The 20284-nt window shown below is 55.6% G+C and overlaps 1 protein-coding gene across 1 annotated transcript in view; it reads right to left on the reverse strand.

Moving 5' to 3' along the window:
* Window positions 1-19864, reverse strand: part of SPNS3 (SPNS lysolipid transporter 3, sphingosine-1-phosphate (putative)) — a 64861-nt gene extending 44997 nt beyond the window's left edge. The window contains exons 1-7 of the mRNA XM_020964804.2: window positions 19567-19864; window positions 17187-17252; window positions 14999-15135; window positions 11011-11162; window positions 10154-10220; window positions 9611-9753; window positions 7742-7894 (exon numbers count right to left, since the gene is read on the reverse strand). Coding sequence (XP_020820463.1) covers window positions 7742-7894; window positions 9611-9753; window positions 10154-10220; window positions 11011-11162; window positions 14999-15135; window positions 17187-17252; window positions 19567-19771 — 923 coding nt within the window. The 5' untranslated portion in view covers window positions 19772-19864. The remainder of the gene's footprint in view (window positions 1-7741; window positions 7895-9610; window positions 9754-10153; window positions 10221-11010; window positions 11163-14998; window positions 15136-17186; window positions 17253-19566) is intronic.
* Between the last annotated feature and the right edge of the window lie 420 nt (window positions 19865-20284).

Raw genomic sequence — 20284 nt, forward strand, 5'->3', positions numbered from 1 at the left:
CCATACATTACAGAAGTTCCCAATTTCCTATACAAATCTCTTTCTCTTTCTCTGTTGATTTTTAATTTTGATAAAACTTTAATGGAAATTTAATTTAATAAAAAACAGAAAGAAAGCTAAGAGAAGAGGCAAAGAGTCCTCAAGAGAGCCCCCAAAGTATGATCAGATTACATTTCTAAGCCATGAGGAGGGGCTCACAGTCAGCTTGCCAATCATACTAGAATTCATACACTCCTCCCAGTACCTCCACTTAAAGAGACTGCCCGGGCCAGCCATCTCTTCCTTTTTCACCCACATCACACCCCATGCTCAGTTCCTTCCTCCTCCCCCAAACCCTTCCCCCAATCTACTTCCTTTTATGTGCTGTCTTCCCTCATTAGAATGTAAGCTCCTTGAGAGCAAGGATTGTCATCTTCATCATCTTCTTCTCCTTCTCCTCCTCCTCCTCCTCTTCTTCCTCCTCTTCCTTCTTCTTTCTTCTTCTTCTTCTTTCTTCTTCTTCTTCTTCTTCTTCTCCTTCTCCTTCTCCTTCTTCTCCTTCTCCTTCTCCTCCTCCTCCTTCTCCTCCTCCTCCTCTTCCTTCTCATCCTCTTCCTTCTCCTCCTCCTCCTCCTTATCCTTGTCCTTATCCTCCTCTTCCTCCTCCTCTTCCTTCTTCTTCTTCTTCTTCTTCTTCTTCTCCTCCTCCTCCTCCTCCTTCTCCTTCTCCTCTTCCTCCTTCTTCTCCTTCTCCTCTTCCTCCTTCTTCTCCTTCTCCTCCTCCTCCTCTTCCTCCTACTCTTTCCTTGTATTTCTATTCCCAGCATTTAGTACATTGCCTGGCACACAGTAAGTGCTTAATTAATGTTTGTTGACTGACTGACTAATCAATCACTAGGAGTTTCCTATGTGCCATCAGTTTGATCAGGGACTTCTCTGTGTCCCTTGTTCTCTACCTTCCTCACGTTGGTTGGGGAACTCCTCAATGTCATCAAGGCTTCACTTGATCAACCCCCCTCATATATGTGGGAAAGCATCCTAACAGTTAGAGACACCTCAGATGGCATGGGCTGCCCCTTCGGTGGTTGACGGGGATGTTGTCAATACAGAGATTGTCAGCCTGGTTTGGGGTGGACTTGATGACTCCAAAGGTCCCACCCAACTCGAAGACTGTGTGACTCTGTATGTATCCATCATGGGAGGCTCAAGGGGCAATTAGGATCATAGAACCAGTGACATAGAGCCAGAAGGGACCTTCAAGGACACTTCATCTACCCCCTTCCCAGTTTACAGATGAAGAAGCTGAGGCCCAAAGAGCTATCATGAGCTGTCCAAGTTCATACGTGTAGTAGGCATTTGAATGCAGTAAGGAAGGAAGGATTTGGACCTGTTCCTTGGACGCTGAATCCAGCCATCGTTTCAGGATACTGCCTCCCAACTTGTAGTCAGACCATGACAAACAAGTGGTGGGCCACCCTGGGGTTGATGGCACCCCCTTACCATTGGGCCAGGATCTCAGCTGCCTTGACTCAGCCATGATGTCCTCTTGTGTACCCATCCCTGTAGAATGTCTGCCTGAGCCATGGCCCCAGAAGAAGTCCCCTCTGACCCATGAACACGACCAATACCTCCATGACCACTGGCAACAGTAACAATGTTCTTGGTCACAGAGATGCCATTGCCCAGACTGAGAGCGCAGTGGCCTCCCAACCAGTCTCTGCTCTGGCCCAGACCTACTCCTCAGTTTCCTCATCTGTAAAATGAGCTGGAGAAGGAAATAGTAAACCACTCCAGTATCTCTGCCAAGAGAACCCCCAATGGGGTCATGGTGAGTCAGACATGACCAAACAACAACAGATCTGCCCCCATGCAACCCACGCGTGGCCCCAGAGGTGGTGAAGGGGAAGGAATACGTCTTCATTGCAGAAGTTCCCTCTGGTCATGGCCAACATGGCCTTGCAGCCCCTGGAGTGCCCCTCAGCCAAGCCCTCCCTGCCTAGCTCATTACTCCGATTGTTTTCACATTCCATAGAGACAGAGCTGACATGCTACCTGGCTAATCATCCTGGGAGAGCTATTCATAGCCATCTGCCAAGGCATCCACTCCCTCTGGGGCAAGGCTCTGCAGATGCCCCAGTTCTGCTCTAAGAAGGTCGGCTGGCAGGGGAATCACTGTTGCTTTCTCTAGAAGCCCACCATGGGACCCCAGCCTCCAGATCTCACTGTCTCCTCAAGAAACAGAGCTGTGGGCAAGCTGGCCCACAGGAATGAATATTCAGGCAGAGGACCAGCATGAGCTTGGGACGGGGCTCATGGATACTGACAAAGGCTAGGTGCTATATCGGTCTTCCTGCCCAAAGCACTCCCTCATGGCTCCAATATAAATCAAGCTAATGTCCTTGCTTTAGAAGAGGGGGAAAGAAGGGGGAGTGCCTTGCTAAGTTCTGGCTTAGGAGAGGGGATGAGGGGCGTCTGCACAGGATGCAAGGAAGAATTCAAGAAGAAAAGCCAAGAGAGAGATCTCAAGGAGGAGGAGGGGAACATGACCCTGGAGCCCAGAGGTTGCCAAGAGGGGCATTCAGCTCACAACTTGCGAGATTCCCTCTTAGCAAGAGGTGAAGAAAGCAGGGTGCCACCCATCCCTCTCCCTGGTGAGGAGAGCCTTTCTGAGGAAACAGCAGCAAAAAGGAGCCCCAAAAGGGTCCCAGGACTGTGGGGTCCCTGGCCATGACCTCCAAGAGTTAGAGAGTTAGAGCTTTACTCAGCACCCACCCAGGCTCCCTCCCACCCCACCCCCCACCAGTCTGGAGCATACTTGCCAGCAGGTATCATCATGACACAGTCAGGATAAGGACAGCTCTGCCTGACAGAGCCCCTAAAGCCATCCAGAGCCCTCTCCACACCTCTCCTTGATGGGTCCACCCAGCCCCCCACACCCCCAGGCAGATGTTATATAGAGCTGGTGTTGTCCCTACTTGGAGAGGGGGCACTTTCATCTAGAGATGTACGGTGATTCCTCAGGATCACACAGCTGCTCCATGTCAGCCCTCTCTCTCTAGGACTGGTCTCTGCTGACTATGGGACCATTCCACTGCCTTTTGGTCAGGCTTGCTCCTTGTGGCCTCCCAATACTGGGACATCAGCATGGATTAGGGAGTCCCCCCCCCGACGCTCTCTCTCACATGCCAGCCTTCATCCCCACCATCTCACTGATCCTTTTGTCTTCAGCTCTGAGACTCTACCAGAGTCTCTCTCTCTCTCTCTATTTTCTCTCTCTCTCTCTTCTCTCTCTCTTTCTCTCTCTCTTCTCTCTCTCTTTCTGTCTCTCCTCTCTCAATCTGTCATCTCTCCTCTTTTTCTCCCTCCTCTCTTCCTCCATCCCCCCTTCTCTTTCTCTCTTCCTTTCTCTTCTTTCTGTCTCTTCATATCTCTGTCCCTCCATCTGTCCTCTCTCCTTCTCTCTCTTTCTCCCTTTCCCTCTTCTTTTCTCCCCCCTCCCTCTTCCCCTGAACCGAGTCTCTTCTCCCCCATACACAGCCTCTCTCCTTCTGTTCCCTTTTCAATCCACAAACCACCAGAGCTCCCAAGCACACACTAAATGACTAAATATTCACACTACTAGAGGTTCTTTCTGACACATGAAAGCCTGTTTTCTGCAGTGACAAAGTCCCTCTGCCATCTCAGCATCTCTCTTCCCATGCCCAGGGGCTGGTTTCTACCCTCACCCTTTCCCCAGTGCCAGAGAAGACAGGAGCATCAAAGGAATGTCCAGTCCCTTCAGCAGAAAGGTCAGAGAGCACGTGTATGTCCTGACAGGTCTGTAGAGCAACAGACATAGCGGGAGAAGAAAAGCAATCTGCCGCAAGCACCAAAGGGGATGGCTGTCACTTCCCTGCAGAAGCTGAAGTCTGGAGGGTCGGAGCCTGTGACCAGGGGACCAGAGGGGCCCCAAAGGAGTGGCCGCTGCGGCAGATCTCTGATTAACTTCGCTGCCTAGGAGACATGCACAGAAGGCAGAAGGAAGGGTTGTTTGCTGTTCAGCCTTGGGGCTCGAAGGGAAACAATGACGTCAGGAGGGTGATGTCTTGACTTTCCAGTGAACTGGATTTAAGTGAGGCAGAGCTGTGCCAGGCACTAGCCTCACTCTCTCCTCCAGAGTCACTGGAGTCCACTGGCAAGACAGGTGTAAGGAGACTGGGGGGGAGGAGGGGGCCAGGTGTCTGTGAATGCCAAGCAGAGGATCTTGGAGGTGAGAGGGAGCCCCCACAGTGGCCTGAGTAGGGGGCTCACATGGTCAGCTTTAGGAAGAGTGGCTGAGTGAAGGGGGAAGGGACCTGAGGCAAGCACAGCCCCCCCAGCAGCCACTGCTATGGTCCAGGTGTGAGGGGAGGAGGGTCTGCCCCAGGGTGGGGGCAGGGTCAGAGGAGAGAAGGAGGGGTGGGGGAGAGATGTTTCCAAAGTAACTAGGTGGGCCTTGACCACAGACTGGAGCTGAGGGTGAGAGTGAGTGACTGAGGATGGCACCTGGGTTGGGAGCCTGGGGGACAGGAAGGAGGATGGTGCCCTTGAAAGTAATAGGGAAATTTGGAAGAAGGGAGGGATGGGGTGGGGAAGGTAATGAGCTCAATTCTGGATGTGCTGAGTTTAAGACGTCTACTGGACATCCAGTTTGAGATGTCTGAAAGGCAGTCAGAGATTCAAGACCAGAAATTAGCAGAGGCTAGGGCTGGCTGAGTAGATCTGGGAACCATGAGTATGGAGAGGAGGCAGCTAGGGGGCGTTATAGTGCACGGAGCACCAGACCTGGAGTCTGGAAGACTCCCTGAGTTCCAATCTGGCCTCAGACACTTCCTAGCTGGGTGACCCTCAGTTTCCTCATCTGTAAGATGGGCTAGAGAAGAACATGGTTAAACCTCTCCAGTATCTTCGCCAAGAAAACCCCAGATGGGGTCATGAAGAGTCAAACACAACTGAAAACAACTGTAGGAGGGTTACATCCCCATAAAAGAGAGAGCCAGAGCCCTACTAGCGTGCAGATGCGGACAGACGTGGAGGAAGGAGGCGCAGGAAGCTGCTGTCTGCTCACTTGTCTCACAGAAAGAAGGAAGGGATCACATTGCAGTGACTGGGGCCTAGAGAGGAAAGTAAATTTCATAAAAAGCCATCGCTGAATTTCTTTAAAGTGATCCCATGCCTGTGTTTATTTTATGACCGAAAGCAGCAAACAGGCGATGGAGAGATGGGACAGGAAATGCCCCCCACTGAGGGGTGTGGGCCCCCCTGTCCTTGTGATCCTGTTCCCAGGAAGGCAGAACCTGGTGGGTCAGTGAGCCGCAAGCAGGATGAAGGTACCAGCAGCAAGCCTGGCACCAACATCATGAGCCCCCAGGAGCAGGGGGCCACGAGGGGGGCAAAACTGCAGGTTAGGAAGAAAGATGCTCAAAGCTGGGCCAATCAGTGAGGGGGGGGCAGTCCTGGAAGTGACCGCTGAGCTTCCAGCCTGGGCCAGGCAGGGAGAGCCAAGCTTCCTCTACAAGTGACACTTCCTGGCTACGTGACCCTGGATAAGTCATTTTACCTCTGGCTGCACCTGTTTTCTCCTTCGCAAAATGGGGATCATAATAGCACCTACATACAAGGTTATTGGGAGAATCCAATAAGATTATCTCTGTAAAACTTTCTTCCAACTGTAAAGTACTCTCTAAATGCTGGGTAAAAAGAAGAAATGTTTTCAGGGCTCTAGAGCAAGCGAAGGCCCTGACGGATAAGGTTGGGGAGTCCCCATGCGCCATCTTGGAAAAAAGGCAGAGGCTGCAGAAGACTGATGGGCAACTGAATGCCAGGGGGAAGAGGGAGGAAGTGGAGGCTCGAACTGCTATCCAGGAAGCTCGGGGTGGTTCTCCCCACAGAATGCAGCAAGTGCTCCTGTGAATGAAGCAGTTGGAACAGAAAGGAGCTGTCATCGGAAGCCAGCACAGGGCCCACAAGAGCCCAGTAAGCTCACCTTCCCGGAGGTGGGAGGTGGGAAGTGGAGACAGGCTGATGAGGCAGATAAACTGAGGCTCGCTGGCCAGGTTGTGTGTCCCAGGGTCCATGAGGCATTGTGCAAAGTCTCTTCAGATATCTCAGCCCACTAAAGAGCAGGCCAGCTGATAGCAGAGTTAGGTGAAGCCAAGATTGAACCAACCCAGAGTGGGATTCAACACTCAAGGTCAGTTCATGGTCAGGGAAGCCAGGACTCTGGCTGGATTGTCTACACCACAAGTGGTGGCAGGGGCCAAACACAGCCTCTCAAAGGGCCTGGCCAGTCTGACCGCAGCAGTGGTCACTGATCCCTAGAGGTTCATCTATCACAGGGCTCATAGAGGCTGCCCATAAACATGGAGTCTGGAGCTAGAGCAGCTGCCAGAAACCTTCTCCCGCCTCATAAAGAGGCTGCAATCAGCACCAGTGGAGGACCAGTGTGTCCAGTAGATTGTGAGTCCTAGAGCAAGGCCTGGGCCCTTTTGCCTGTTTGTGTCCCCAGGGCAGCTCGGGGAGGATGTGGCCACTCCAGACCAGGTGAAGGGATCCTCCATTTAGAGCAGGAAGGGGCCTCAAAGCTTGACTAGATCAAGCCCTCATTTTTCAGATGAGGAAACTGAGGCACAAAGGGTTGTCACAAGCGGGTGTCACAGAGGGGATTTGAACCCAGGGCCTCTGACTCTATTTCTTTCCAATGCTGCCTCCCAAAGAACATTGCTGAATTGCCGATTAATGTTTGCTGGATTGAATTATCTCTGCCATGATTTTAAAGAAATGCATCTCAATGAGCAGACCAGACCCCAGGGCTCTTTGCTGGCCCCAGGCTCTACCTCCTCCATGGTGGAGGCTGCCATTCCTGGGTGGGGGTCTGCCCATGGCACGTTTTCCCCCTGCCCCCAATTGGGTGTCTCCAGGAACCTCTCACATGCTGCCCCCATTTTATAGATGAGAAAACTCAGGTCCAGAGAACCCAGGATTTTAAGCCAGAAGGGCCTCAGCCCCACCCCCATTTACAGATGGAGAAACTGAGGACCCAGAGGGGGCGGGGATTTACCCAAGGGCATAGAGGCAATAAAGGAGTGGAGCCTGGAATCCCATGCCAGGCCTCTGCCTGCACACTCAGAGCTCCTTGCCCCCAAACTCAGTTCATTATGAGCACTGCCCCACCCACCCACCCAAGGCACTCAAGTGGCCTCAGGAAGATTTCTCTGGGACTGAGTCTGGGTCTGCCAGATGCCCTCACCAGGCAGGTCCCATCATGCGAGGCCCGAGGGACCCAAGCGTCTGTCCAAGCATTTGGCAGGATGCGTCTGTCCAGAATTCACCAGATTTCTGTGATTTTCCAGGACTTGCCTGGCTAACTGGCGCTCTGGAGACCCCAGCTCCATATGCTTAAATACTTTATAATAAGTTTCAGGGGAGAGGAGGAGGGGGCCCAGATGGATGCCCAGTGAGGCACAAGGCAGACTTCCCCCACGTAGACCCCAGACTCCAACAAGCCCCTTCCCTTCTCTCCCCAGAACCTCACTTTCTTCATATGTAAGAAGGGGTGAGGCTGAATTGCTGCATTCCCCTGATATTTCAAGATTCCCAAAGGGTCAGAGAAATTAATTAAAAGCCTCACTTACCCAGGGGCAGACCCTTCAGGGAGGTATTCTCCCTTCCAAGTCCCCAGCCTCCTCCTGCCTCTGCCCCCACCCCACGCTGCTCTTCTGGAAGCCCTGGCCTGGCCCCTCACCTGTCAGAGGAATCACTCGGCTCCTGGGGGCAAGGAGGCTGCAGGCCATGAAGTACTCGGGTCTGGTAGAGGAACTTCGGGGCCCAGAAGCCCAGGGCTCCTGTCACAAAGGCCATGGCTGTGACTCCCAGAGTCGACCACACAAAACTCAAGCTGTAGAGACAGTGGGGGAGGTCAGAGGCTGCCCTAAGAACAGCGCAGGTGGGCAGACGCACCTCTGCAGCCCTGCACCAACCACCACTACTAGCCCATTTTACAGATGAGGTAGGAGGCTGAAGAAGGGAAGCCGACCTGTCCATAGTCATTCAAGGTCCAGCTGAGCCCTTCCCCCCAGCACAGGAGAAGGCAGGAGACTGAAAGAGGAGGGGCTGGAGTCTTGGGGTGCAGCCCTGCAGGCCGCCTCTGCCTGACAACAGAGCCACGAGTCTGTACCATTGGCAGGGAGGGCATCTGTGCTCCCAGAGGCAGAGAGGGCCTAGGAGTGGGGGAGGGCCCCCGTTCCAGGTACCAGTTCTCCCACCCCTCATCTCCCAGAGCAGGCTGGAAAGGCTGGGATGGACCCAGATTGGACAGCCACTCTCCTACTCAGTGACCTCCAGTGGCTCCTTTATTTTATCTTTTCAGGGAGGCAATCAGGGTTAAGTGACTTGCCCAGGGTCACACACAGCTGGTAAGTGTCTGAGGACAGATTTGAACTCAGGTCCTGTTGACTCCAGGCCTGGCGCTGTATGGACTACTATGCCCCTCAGCGATCCCAAGGTTCAATGGCTTCTTTAGAGTCAGGATGAAGCATGGTCTGGATTGGCAATGCGACGTAGACAGAACTGCCCTTCCCACCCCCAGCCAAGGCATTCCAGCCATTGTCTGGTTTGCTCCTGAGCTCCAAGGGCTCCTTCCCTTCATTTCACAGATGAACTGGGGCTGTGACAAGAGGGGGAGGTAGCCTGCTGGGGCTCTGGGTGCAAGTTCTCGGCCTCATCCTTGACCCCCATCCCTTGACACTCAAAGCTGAAAATCAGGACACACTCCCAAGCCCTAAGCATTGGCCTGGAGTTCTAGTGGCTCCACAGCGCCCCCTGGTGGGCTCCCTGCCCAGCTCCAGGGCCCCATCTGGCCTGCTTCTCCTCGGCCAGGCCCAGATGACACTTTTCAGCATTTGTGACTCACTTTCCCTCCCTCTAGCCACGTGGCTTGAGTTTCTGAATCTGCACAACACGTTCTCAAAAAACCCTGGACCTAGTGAGGTCCCAGAGCCAGGAGGGTCCTGGGGCGGTCAGTTGGGCGCCTCATCCAGATGAGCCCACCATCTCCTCTCTGCAGACTCCCCCCCCCAACCCCCGCTAGCCTGCCCCTGCCACAGAGGCTCTCCCTGGAGGCCCTGTCTGATGCTTGGGCTCCCCTATGAGGATGCAATTCTTTGGAGTGCAGCTGGTGGAACTTCATGGGGTTGGGCTCCCCTTAAAGTAGCCTTTCTTAGCATCCTAAAGTTAGAGGATGCCTCAGAGGCTGAGTCTAACCTCCCCCCCATTTCACAGATGAGTAAACTGAGACCCAGAGAGTAACACTCAGGCACCTCACCAAGCCTTGATTCTAGACCCGACTTCTTTTTTGCTTGTTTGTTTGTTTTCTTTTTTTGGTGAGGCAATCAGGGGTTAAATGACTTGCCCAGGGTCACACAGCTAGTAAGTGTCAAGTGTCTGAGGCTGCATTTGAATTCAGGACCTCCTGACTCCAGGGCCAGAGCTCTATGCACTGCACCGCCTAGCTGCCCCTAGACCAGGCTTCTTCCCCCCTGTCCCTGGCGGCTCTCTTGGCTGCCAAGGACCAAGCACGGGCTAGGAAGGGCGGCGCACCACGCCCGGCACTCACTTCTTCCCCAAATAGCTGACGTCCTCACACCAGCTGGTCCTGGGGCCACCAGCCTCACTCTGCTCTTCCGCGCCTCCCCGGGGGGGGTCTGGAACCAGCAAGACCAGCAGTGCCAAAGCCACGGCTTCCAGGCAGGGCATGATCTGCAGACAGCCAAGAGCCCAGGTCCCAGCAGCCCCTCTCTGCTCTCCGGCCTCCTGGGCCCCTGGCTGCTCTTCGGCCTTGGACTCGAGGTCCGTTAAACCCGGTCACCAGACCCAGTGAGCCACTGCTCCCCAACATCCAGCTGCTGTCACTGGCAGCTGGTCCCTCCTCCCCTTCCTCCCCCTCCCCTGGGCTTTCTTCCGAGCCCAAATAAAGTGGGTGGAACTGTCCCCGCTCCCCATCCCTGGAGGCCTTCAGAAGGGACATCTGTCCAGGTCTGGGCTGGAGTACAGCCCCGGAGCTCCCAGGATTCCGAACCCCTCCTTTGCAGGCTCTGAAACTCCCAGCATCAGCAGCGAAGGAAGAAAGGGAACGTGGGGGTGGGGAGCCGAGCCTTACCCTGAAAGCCCAATGCCAGTCCCCTGTGGCTTTGGTCACAGCAGACCCGAGGACGTAACCCAGGCCACTGCAAAGAGAGAAGCCTCAGGTGAGCACGGATGAGAATCTAGAAGTGGCAGGAGAGCTAGACATCTGTGAGCAAGGCCACACCCTCTCCCCCCAAGACCCCGGAGTCAGCCCCAAATGGGCACTGCCCACTGGCCTCCGCAGAAACGGGTTGGGAGCATGTCTTCAATTGGGCATCTGATGCCCTGCCCCCCCCACCGGGGTGCTCTCCCGCATCAGCCTCAGAGAATCCCGTTTCCTTCCAGGCATGGTCACATGCCACCTCCCACGGGAAGCCCTCCCTGATGACCCTAGATGCTAATTCTCTCTCCTCCCTCGAACTGTCCTGTGCGCATTTATTTCCATTCAGGTGCACCCCAAGAAAGGAGAGGCCCCGCAGAGAAAAACTCTTTGCTGTTATCTCTCTGGCCTCAAGCTCGGAGCCCTTCACACTTTTTATCCAGGTCCAGATCCCTGGTTTCACTAGTGCAGGGGAACGTTTCCCACCCACCCTCCACCCAAGCAGACTCCTGCCTTCTCTGTCATGTGTTACCTTGGAAAGACTCGGGGGCCTGAGAGGCTAAGGCAAGTTAGTGGGCCCCCCAGGCTGTCAGATGGAAGCCTTCCTGACTCAGAGCCCGGCCCACCCTAACCACTTCGCCACAAGGCCTTGCCCGAGCTAGGTGACTGATACATGCTGGTTAAACTGCATCGTCCACAAAACTCTCCAGACAAATGGCAAAGCAATAGGGCTGCCTTAGGCCTCAGTCTATCTCCCCACCCCTGAAAAACAGGCCCACAGCCCCACCCACCTTCCAACTGGGATGAAGATGTAGAACACCGACAGCATCCAGGTCCTCTGGTCCTTCACAAAGAGGTCCCCGATGATAGTGGGAGCGATGGTGGAGTAACTGGCAACCCCAATGCCCACAACTCCCCTCGAAAGGAAGAAGAGCCAGGAATACTGCCTCGGGGAGACAAGCAGAGGAAAAGCAGCCTGAAGCAGAAGCCTCCAGGGCCACTGATGGGGCCTCTGCTCAGAGCCTGCACCTTCCCGGTGGAGTGATCGCTCCCCACATCTACCAGCCCTTCCCTCAGGGCTCCTCCAGACGGATTTGGCCTCACAGTGGCCTGAAACACTGAGAGCTCCGAGGCCTGAAAAGGAAGGGTTCAGAATCCTGGGAGCTCCGGGGCCTGAAAAGGAAGGGTTCAGAATCCTGGGAGCTCTGGGGCCTGAAAAGGAAGGGTTCAGAATCCTGGGAGCTCTGGGGCCTGAAAAGGAAGGGTTCAGAATCCTGGGAGCTCCAGGGCTCTACTCCAGCCCAGCCCTGGACAGATATCCCTTCTGAAGGGTTCCAGGCATGGGGAACTCACCACAGGCAGGCAGCCTGCTTCCCTTCACAATAGCTCTCCTGAGAGCTCCTGCAATCTCAGCACCCCGGGGTGGGGGGGGGGAACACCTCCCCCGGCAGCCCCTCCCCCAGAGGGACAGTTCTCCATGCTGGCAGATAGTTTCTGACCTCCAGACCAAACCTGCTTGCTTACAGTTCCCCCTCCCCATCTTGCCTTGGGGTCAAGCAGGACAAAGTTGGCCCCTATTCCTGTGAAAGTCCTTCAGAGCACCTTGTCCCCAGAGCCTCATCCTGGGTTTCACCTGTTGGCCGAATTGGGGTAAGTCCCACCCCATTGCCTGAGGGCAGGGGGACGGCAGAGGTGGCTGAGAGGAGGGTGTCCCCCCTCCCTCAGGGTAGGAATCTGCTCCTTCAGGTCTAGGGGGCTGAACAGGTAAAGCTGCTCCAGGATGGGTTTAACTAGACGCCTCCTTTTAGCAGCAGCGCTCAGCAGAAGGAAAAAGGAGGAGGAACATGGAAGGAAGAAAAGGAGGAGAGGAGAACAGGGGAAGGGGAAGAGAGGACACTAGAGGGAAGAGAAAGAGGAGGGAGGGAAGAAGAGGAGAGAACACTGGAGGAAGGAGATGAGGTGGGGAGAGAGGATGCTGCCACATGGAGCTTTGGGGGAGGGCAAGGTTTGAGGGAGGCATGGTGGGATTTGGTCACCTGGAGGATAAGGACAGCCCCTGGGCAGATGTGGGGTAGGGAGAGGCCAGCCAGGCCTGGGGAGGGAGAAGGACCATGGCAGCTGACTCCTCCAGGGCCCTGGTCCAGCCTGGGGAACCAAGGAAAATCTTTCATCAACCACTGCAGGAACAAGCCTGGCAGCTGGAACCCAAGGAGAACAACTCAGCTCCCACCTGAAGGAGTTCGGAGTAGAACGAAGATAAAAGGGCTCTGGAGTCCCAGGTCCAGGGTTTGAAGCCAAGTTTGGCCACCATGACCTTGGGCAAGTCACTTCACCTGACTGCCTCAGTTTCCCATCTGCATCTACCTCCCAGGATTCATACTTATAAAGTGCTTCAAAAACCTTAAAATGTGAACTCTTATTCAGGAGTCCCCTGCAGCCAGCAGGGTGGGGGAGCTCTGGGGGCCCTGGCAAGGTCTTCGGAGTCATTCTAGAAAAGCAAGCTGCCTGTCCTGGGTCTGGCAGGGACCTGCTTCAGAGACACAGGCCCAGCCTGAAGCAGGATCTCCTCAGAACATTCCTGCCAAGCTTGCACCTGCCTCTGCTCAAAGCCCTCCAGGGAAGGCAAGCTCACCACCCTCACAACGCAGTCCACTCCACTGCAGGAACTCCCATTGACCAGCAGCTTGACATCCAGTGTGGAAACCTGGGTTCTAATCCTGGCTTGGACACTTGCTACCTAGGACAAGACCCTCTCTGTGGCTGGGCCTCCTCAGTTTCCCCCCTCGGTCACAGGAGGGGCTGCACTTGATGGGCTCCAAGGCCTCATCTGGCTCTGACTCAGGGACCCTCTGCTCATCTCAGCCAATGACCAAATTGCCTTCACATCCCCAAGGACTGTGCTCTCTTCCCTCTGCTCTCTGGCACATCAAGGGACCCGGAGAGGGGCAAGAACGTGGCCAAGGTCACCCAGGGATCCCCCATGCCCAGGCCTTCCTTCCTCCAGGGTCCCCCCAGCCCAGCCCAGGATGTGTTATTTCCAGAAGAGGGGGAGGAGGAGGAAGTAGAGTCACCGAGGAGGTAAGAGATGTCTGAGATGAGAGGCAGAAAGAGGCAAAAAGCTTGCCCTGCCCCCATGGGTGCCTTCCCAGCCTCTGAGGAGTCAGAACCAGTGGGAATGAGGCCCGGCCCTGGGGGGACAGAGCAGTCCACTAGTAAAGAGGTTTGCCCAAGGTCGAGTGAGAAGGAAGCTCTCCTAGCAGGATGGGCCAAGGATTCTTAGATGAGGAAGGATGAAACTTGTCCAAATTGAGGCCCGGAAGGGGCGTATGAGTTGTCTGAAGTCACCCAGAAAATTAGTGACTGAGATGAGTGTGGAACTCAAGTCTCCTGGCCTTTCTCACCAGACCCATCCCCCACAAACTGCCTGGGATTCCACCATCATAGCTTTACTCTTTTGGGTGTCAAAGAGTCCTCTGTTACAATGCAAATATGGGAGTAGGACACAATTATCGGTTGACCTTGGTTAAAAGTTGCCAGGACCAAGGAGGCAGCTAGATGGCACAGTAGATAGAGGCGGTCTCAAATCAGACACTTGACACTTACTAGCTGTGTGACCCTGGGCAAGTCACTTAACCCCAATTGCCTTGCAAAAAAAAAAAAGTTATCAGGACCAGAAAGCAAGAAATAAAGTCAGCTACTGGGGACCTGGAACAAGAGAGAAAAGAGAAGGAGCTAAGGGGGCTTCTGAAAGGGGAGACTGATGGAGGGGAGGGGAGAAAACAGAGAGGGGAGGGGTGAGAGGAGAAGGGGAAGGAGGGGGAAGAGAAGGTGGAAGGAGAGGAGGAAGGGAGGGGAAAGAGGAGGGGGGGAGAGAAGGGGGAGGGGAGGCAGGGCCTATAGAGTCTCCTATGTGCTTTTACAATTTCCTCCATTGATCTGAGGTGGGGGGAGGCAGAGAGGTAAGAGAAAGGAAGGAAGGAGGGAAGGGGGCCAGCAAAAAAGGGCCAGCAAATGTGCAGAGGGGGTACTCTGCCAGGGTATATCCCCAAAGGAAATTCAACCTCTGCCTGACAATTTTCTTCTGAGCTGATCCTAAGATAATTCTTTCCTCTCCAAAAGGAATTCCTATCCCTCAGGTCACTGAAAGTGACAGAAAGGAAGACTTCCCACCCATCCCTGGCAGCTCCCAGGCTCCCTGAGACCTTCTCAGGATGTACTGGGGAGAGGAGTCTCGGGGGAGGGCCTTTGTCTCCATCCAAGGCTGGGTCTCCTGAGACCAGAGCTCAGTCCTTTCTCAGGTCAGAGCCTGGACTGGGAGAGGGCTGGTCACTTAACCCTTTGGTCAGTCAGAAGGCAGCAAAAGGACTTTGGGCCTCTGAGAGGGGGCAGGGAAGGAAGGGAAGGCTTAGGGCTGGGAGCCTCAGTTTCCTCATCTGCAAAATGAAGGCCATGATCTTAATGGTCTCTCCAGACTGATGAGCTTGACTAGAGACAGATGGGCCCAAGGTTCTGCCACGGATTCTTCTCGCAGAGAAAACCGTCCAGATCTGTGTTTTTCAGGACCGGGGACCCCGAGAGGTTACAAACAGGGCGGCCCCCAACCCCCAGGGCTGTCGCAAAAAAAGCCTGGCTAGGGAGAGGTGTGAGCCGAGGGGGAGGAAGGGACAGCCCCAGCTGGCCTAGCGCTAGGCTAAGTCTTTCCCAACTCCCCCAGGAGGAAGTGGAGAAATCGGCAACGGCTGCTGTGGTCTGGGTTCTGCAGGGCGCGCAGGTACCTACCCGGCCCGGGAGGAAGGAACCGCTGAGGCTCCCGCTGGACCAGAGGACGATCCCGACGCTCAGAGTGACCTTCCGGCTGTAGCGGTCTCCGAGGTAGCCAAACAGGGGAGCGGCCAGCAGCAGGCCGGAGATGAACACTGCAGGGAAGGGAAGTAGACAAGCCTGAGGCTCCCTCTGAGGAGGGCCGGCTCCGGGGTCCCCATTCCCCATCCCTGGGACAGTGGAGAGGAAAGGGTGCCTGGGGAGGATCGGCACCGCCCCCTGGGCCGGAGCAGCGCCTGGCTGACCAAGGGAGGTGAAGAAGTGGAAGAGCCCCGGGGGCGGGGGGCGGGGCTGTAGGGATGAAGGGGGCGGGGAGGGCGGGGGGAGAGCCCGGCTCCTCAGAGAAGCCGCTGGTCAGCTGTCACTCAGCCAACAGGGGACCTGAGCATGCTGACGGTTTGGCGTCCGGCCCTCTACTAGCCGGTCGGGGTTGCAGCACTTCCCAAGCCTGGGAGCTCACACCTGCTCCTTTAGCCAGCCCAGACCTTGGACCCCAGGCTTACACGGATTCGGCTCGGTCGTGGGGATGGCTTCTGAGTCTAGTTCATGCCCTCCCCCCATTCTTTCTGAGCTCAGGCCGTAGCTCAAATGTAGCGGATGCCTGGCTCTCCCCACCTCCCTCGCAGCACTGCACGCGTTTCACCCCATAAAACGCACAGCAGCCCCTGAACGAGCAGTCCACTTCTCCCTCCGCTGGGTCCCTTCCAGCTAGCTTTTCCATAGTGCTTCCAAGGGCTGTAGAAATATGATCTCGTTTGATCCTCACAACACCCCTGAGGGAGGAGAGGTTCTTCTCCCCATTTTACAGATGAGGAAGCTGAGGCAAGCGGGGATAAGCGCTCCCAGGAGGGTCCCACTGCTGGCTAAGTGTCTGGGGTTGAGATCTGAACTCCGATCTTCCCGACCGCCCCATTTACACAGCCCCTCAGATTTGGCCTCCAATTGGAAAGGACGTAGCTCTGGCTTGCTCCGGGGGCCAGCTCCCAACATTCCAGTGAGTGCCCCTGACCATCAGCCCAGAAATCCGTACTGGCCTTCAGCCTAGTGCTGCTCCTCTCTGGGCTTGGGGAACCTAAAACCTCAAGAAGCAGTCCCTTTCCCGTGGGAGCCCTACAGTAGCAGTAACTCCCATGTTCCTGGAGAATGAAGTCCATCCAGACCATGCCTTGGTACCTCGCTGCTCTTCCTGCCCTGGGGGCACCTGCATGGTACTCGCCCTCCTCCAAATACCTGCACCCTGCTCCTCGGTTCCCCTTCCCCTTTAGGGCTGTTCTTACGATGCCTTTGAGCTCTTTAACCGTGGGTCCAGAACTGGACGCATTTAGGGTTAGGATTAACCCCACAGCTCAGGAAAGACAGAGACAGAAGGCAGCCTGAGTGACCCCCAAGGCCAGACCTCGGGGTCTGGTGGGATATGGGTCCCTGTGTTCTGGCTGAGCAAGGGCTTAGACCCTTCCCTGAGGAGAGGAGGGCTGAGTTCTGGTCACTGCCCCTATTTCCAGCTCTGGTCCTGAGGCTGGCCTCAGCTGGGCCCCCCTCCCTCTGTGCCCACCCCCTGCATTGGCACCTGGCCTGAGAAAAGGGGGCAGAGGAGAATCGAGACGCTGAGCAACCTCATACCAGCCTTATCTCCCGTCTGACCGCAGCCTGCCGGTGTGGTCAGAGGCCAAGCCTGTAGAGATGGGCCAGGCTGATGAGCTCCTCACCCCTGATAAAGCAGGACGGTTGCTGCCAACTGGGCTGAGCAGCACTGCTCCCTGGCACGAGATCCAGAAATGACCTCAAAGGAGGACAGGCCTGCCACGGCCCGCAGTCTGCCTCTGGCCGCTGGTGGTACCCCGAGCTTGGGCAGAGACGGCCCGTAGGCCAGATGGCCCTGCTGACATCTGAAGGCCCCCAGTGCCCACTTCCTGCCCAGCAGGAAGCGCTAGGTCAAAAGAGTTTGGGAGGGGGCTCAGCTGGAAGACACCCACACTCTGCCATCCCCCAACAGCGTCCCCAAAGCCTGGAGCTAGAGATGCTGGCAAGGACCAAGAAGGGCAGGTGTCAAAGACAGCAGTGGGAGAGGGGGCCACATGTGAGCAACAGAGGCAGAGATGGAGGTGAGCCCAGCCCCTCCCCCCAGCCTGGGCGGCACCCCCCTTACCTGTCTGCAGTAAGCCAGCTTCTGAGTCACTGAGGCGGAAATGCTTCTGGATGTCCAGGAGCACCCCTGCAAACCAAGAGGCCAGTGGGCAAATGGAGGCAGCCGCTGGCCGGTGCCTGGAGATCCTCCCTTGGGCCCTCTCCGTCTCTGTCTCTGTCTGTCTCATACACACACACCCATACACACACAATCACACACATATGCCACGTATGCACATAGACACATTCACACATGCACACACATACACCACACATGCACACACACATACACCACACACATGCACACACGCACACACTCATACATACACGTACAAACACACACATATGCCACATATGCACATAGCCACACGCACACACACACACACACACACACCCCATAGAAGGCTTTAGACTCCCCAGTCCCCATCGCTGGTGGGATTTTGTTCTAGAAGCACTGTTGTTTCCTGAATGTGTCAGCGCTGGTGAGGAAGACTGGAAGGTCTGACTAGCGCCTTCTTGGGCATCTCCCAGGGCTCTAGGTAAGGGGCAGGCCCCAGATGCAGGCCAGCTCCTCAGGAATCTCTTTGTGCCTGCATCCCAGGGAGAATTTGGGACCCCAGGAGTTCCCGGCCCTCCCATTTCCCATCAGCTGCTCCTTGGGATCCTGCTCAGCACCCTCTGCCAGCTGATTGAAGGGGTGGGGAGCGGAGGGCAGAGGAGAGGGCTGGCTCCCTGCCAGTTTGGCGTGTGCGCCTATGGACTGGACTCTGTCCTGCCTCCTCCCCCGCACTGCCTGCCACGCCTTCAGCTGCCTTTTAGCATTCTCTGCTGTTAGACAGTAAGCTCCTTGAGGGCAGGCCCTGTCTTTTTTTAAATGCATGTCCCCAGCACTTAGCACAGTGCCTGGCACAAAGCCAGGCCTTCAACAACTGAGGAATGGTTCCCCTTCAGGAGAGGGCCCTTAAAATCCCATCATCAAGGAGTTGAATAAGAAATCCGTCAGACACAATCCTGATGTGGGCAGGGCTTCGTCCTTTTTCCCGGAGCCTAGCTCAGTGCCCGCGGGATGTCATGGTGGCATGTCTGGAGTCCAGGTCCGAGGCACCTGGGCTCAGATCCCAGTGGTACCATGCTTTGCCTGTGAGACCTTGAACAAGTCCCCTGTGATGAGGCTGACTTGCCCAGCCTCGTCTAAATGTGTAACAGGAAGCTTTGTCAGATAACAAAAACCTTGCTTCCTTAGCTCATACTCTGCGTACGTGACTGGCCCCCATCCTGGAGCCCTTTCTGCCTGTTTTGTCTTCTGTAAAATGGGTATAATGACTTCCTGCCTCATGGGTTGTGAGGCCCGAGTGAGATTTATGATGGTGTCTGTGTAAAGTACTTTGCCGGCCCCAAGTGCTGCTACCGAAAACGCTTCTTGTGAGCTGCCTCATTATCTTGATTATAGTAACAAAAGCTGGCCGCACTCATCTTCGTTGGCTGAGCTCCTGGCCTTGGAGAAAGGCCTGCTTCCCTTGACCAGGTCAGATCCTTTGCTACGACCCACAGGCTCACCCAGAGCCCCAAGTCACCTAGTCTCGTCCAGGTCCAGCATCCTCCCCACCCCGCATCAGTCACAAGCCCTGCTTCTAGCCTGGCCTAAGGCCCTTGTCCATGGAGATGGAGCTGGGCACAGCTTGTCCAGGGGTCAGCCTCAGAGACGGATGGCCTGTAGGCCCAGCCTGCTGATCTGCCTCTGCTCCAAGGACCCTGGGGCCTTTCTATCTCAGCTGATTGGAAGCTCTCATTAGAGCCTCGGCAGGACTGGCTTCCTTTCCTCTGCTCTCCCCAGGGTTTGGTATCCAGTAGGTATGCTATGTGTGCACAGTGTTATATATACAGTAAGTGCTTAATAAATGCATTTTCATTCAGTCATCACATGCCCCTCTCGGCACCAGATACCCAATTCACTCTGTCCAGTCAGCTTGTTTATAAATCCCATTAATTAATCGTAACATCTAACATTTCTATAGCACCCCTACTATGTGCCAGGCCCTAGGCTAAGAGCTTTTACAACCATTTTCTCATCTGACCTTCACAACAACCCTGGGAGGTGGGTTATTCCACATTGTTATCCCCATTTTACAGATGAAGAAACTGAGGCGGACTGAGGTGCACAGTGTCGGAGGCTGGATTTGAACCCAGGTCTCCCTGGCTTAAGGCCTGGCCCTCGGTCCACCACACCACCACTTGCTCACTCCTTTGTGGCAGGAAAGGAGGGTGGGTTTGCTTGCTGTGTGCCCCATGCTTAGCACAGCATGAAGGTGCTGAACAACTGTTTGTTGACTGACTGACGGACGGACAGATGGACAGATGGACGAGTTCCGGGCCTCCCTCCCTCCTCTCCCCGGCCAGCTCACCTGGGATGATGAACCAGTTCATGTAGTTGAGCAGGTTGATATAGCAGAGTATGGCCACAGCCCCGTAAGCCCTGCAGCGGGGGATGCTTGGGGCACCGCTTGGCCCCTGCGGCTCTGGCCATGCCTGGGAGGCAGCTGTTCCATAAAGAGGAGGGGCTGGCTGGGCTCTCAGGTGGGAGGCTTCTCCTGGGCCAGGGCTCTCCATGTCACCCCTGCGCAGAGCAGACGCATCTGCCCCCCAGGGCCCCAGCGGCAGCCTCCACTGCCTCAGCAGCCTCAGGCACTTCCTGTGGTCCCTGAAACCTCAAGAGCAGCAGCCTGGCCACAGGCTCTGGGAGCTGAGCTCTCTGCACACTCCTGGGGGCGGGAGGAGCGGGAGGGGCCAGCCAGGCCAGCCACTTCCCCATTGCAGCCCGTGTCTCCTCCTCTAAAGACTGAGGCCTGCAGAAGACGATGCCACACTTCACACCTCCTGCAGAGGAGGCTTGACCCCCCACAGCCCACTCCCCATGTCCCTATACAGGTCCATCCTTCCCCACCGATGCCCAATTCTACATTCACTGCCTTGGGGCCCTCCCCAGGGCCTTGGAAGGGAGTGACACCCTCTCTCCCAATGTGACTCACGCTTCCCTTGGGACTGTCCTGGGCACTGAAGAAAGCACCATCCTACTTGGTACTCTCATTGGGCAGCTGTCCTTGCCCCTTCTAGACTGGAAGT

This window comes from Phascolarctos cinereus, unplaced genomic scaffold (genome assembly GCF_003287225.1).
Source record: "Phascolarctos cinereus isolate Bilbo 61053 unplaced genomic scaffold, phaCin_HiC Scaffold_7;HRSCAF=346, whole genome shotgun sequence".
NCBI classification, from domain to species: domain Eukaryota; kingdom Metazoa; phylum Chordata; class Mammalia; order Diprotodontia; family Phascolarctidae; genus Phascolarctos; species Phascolarctos cinereus.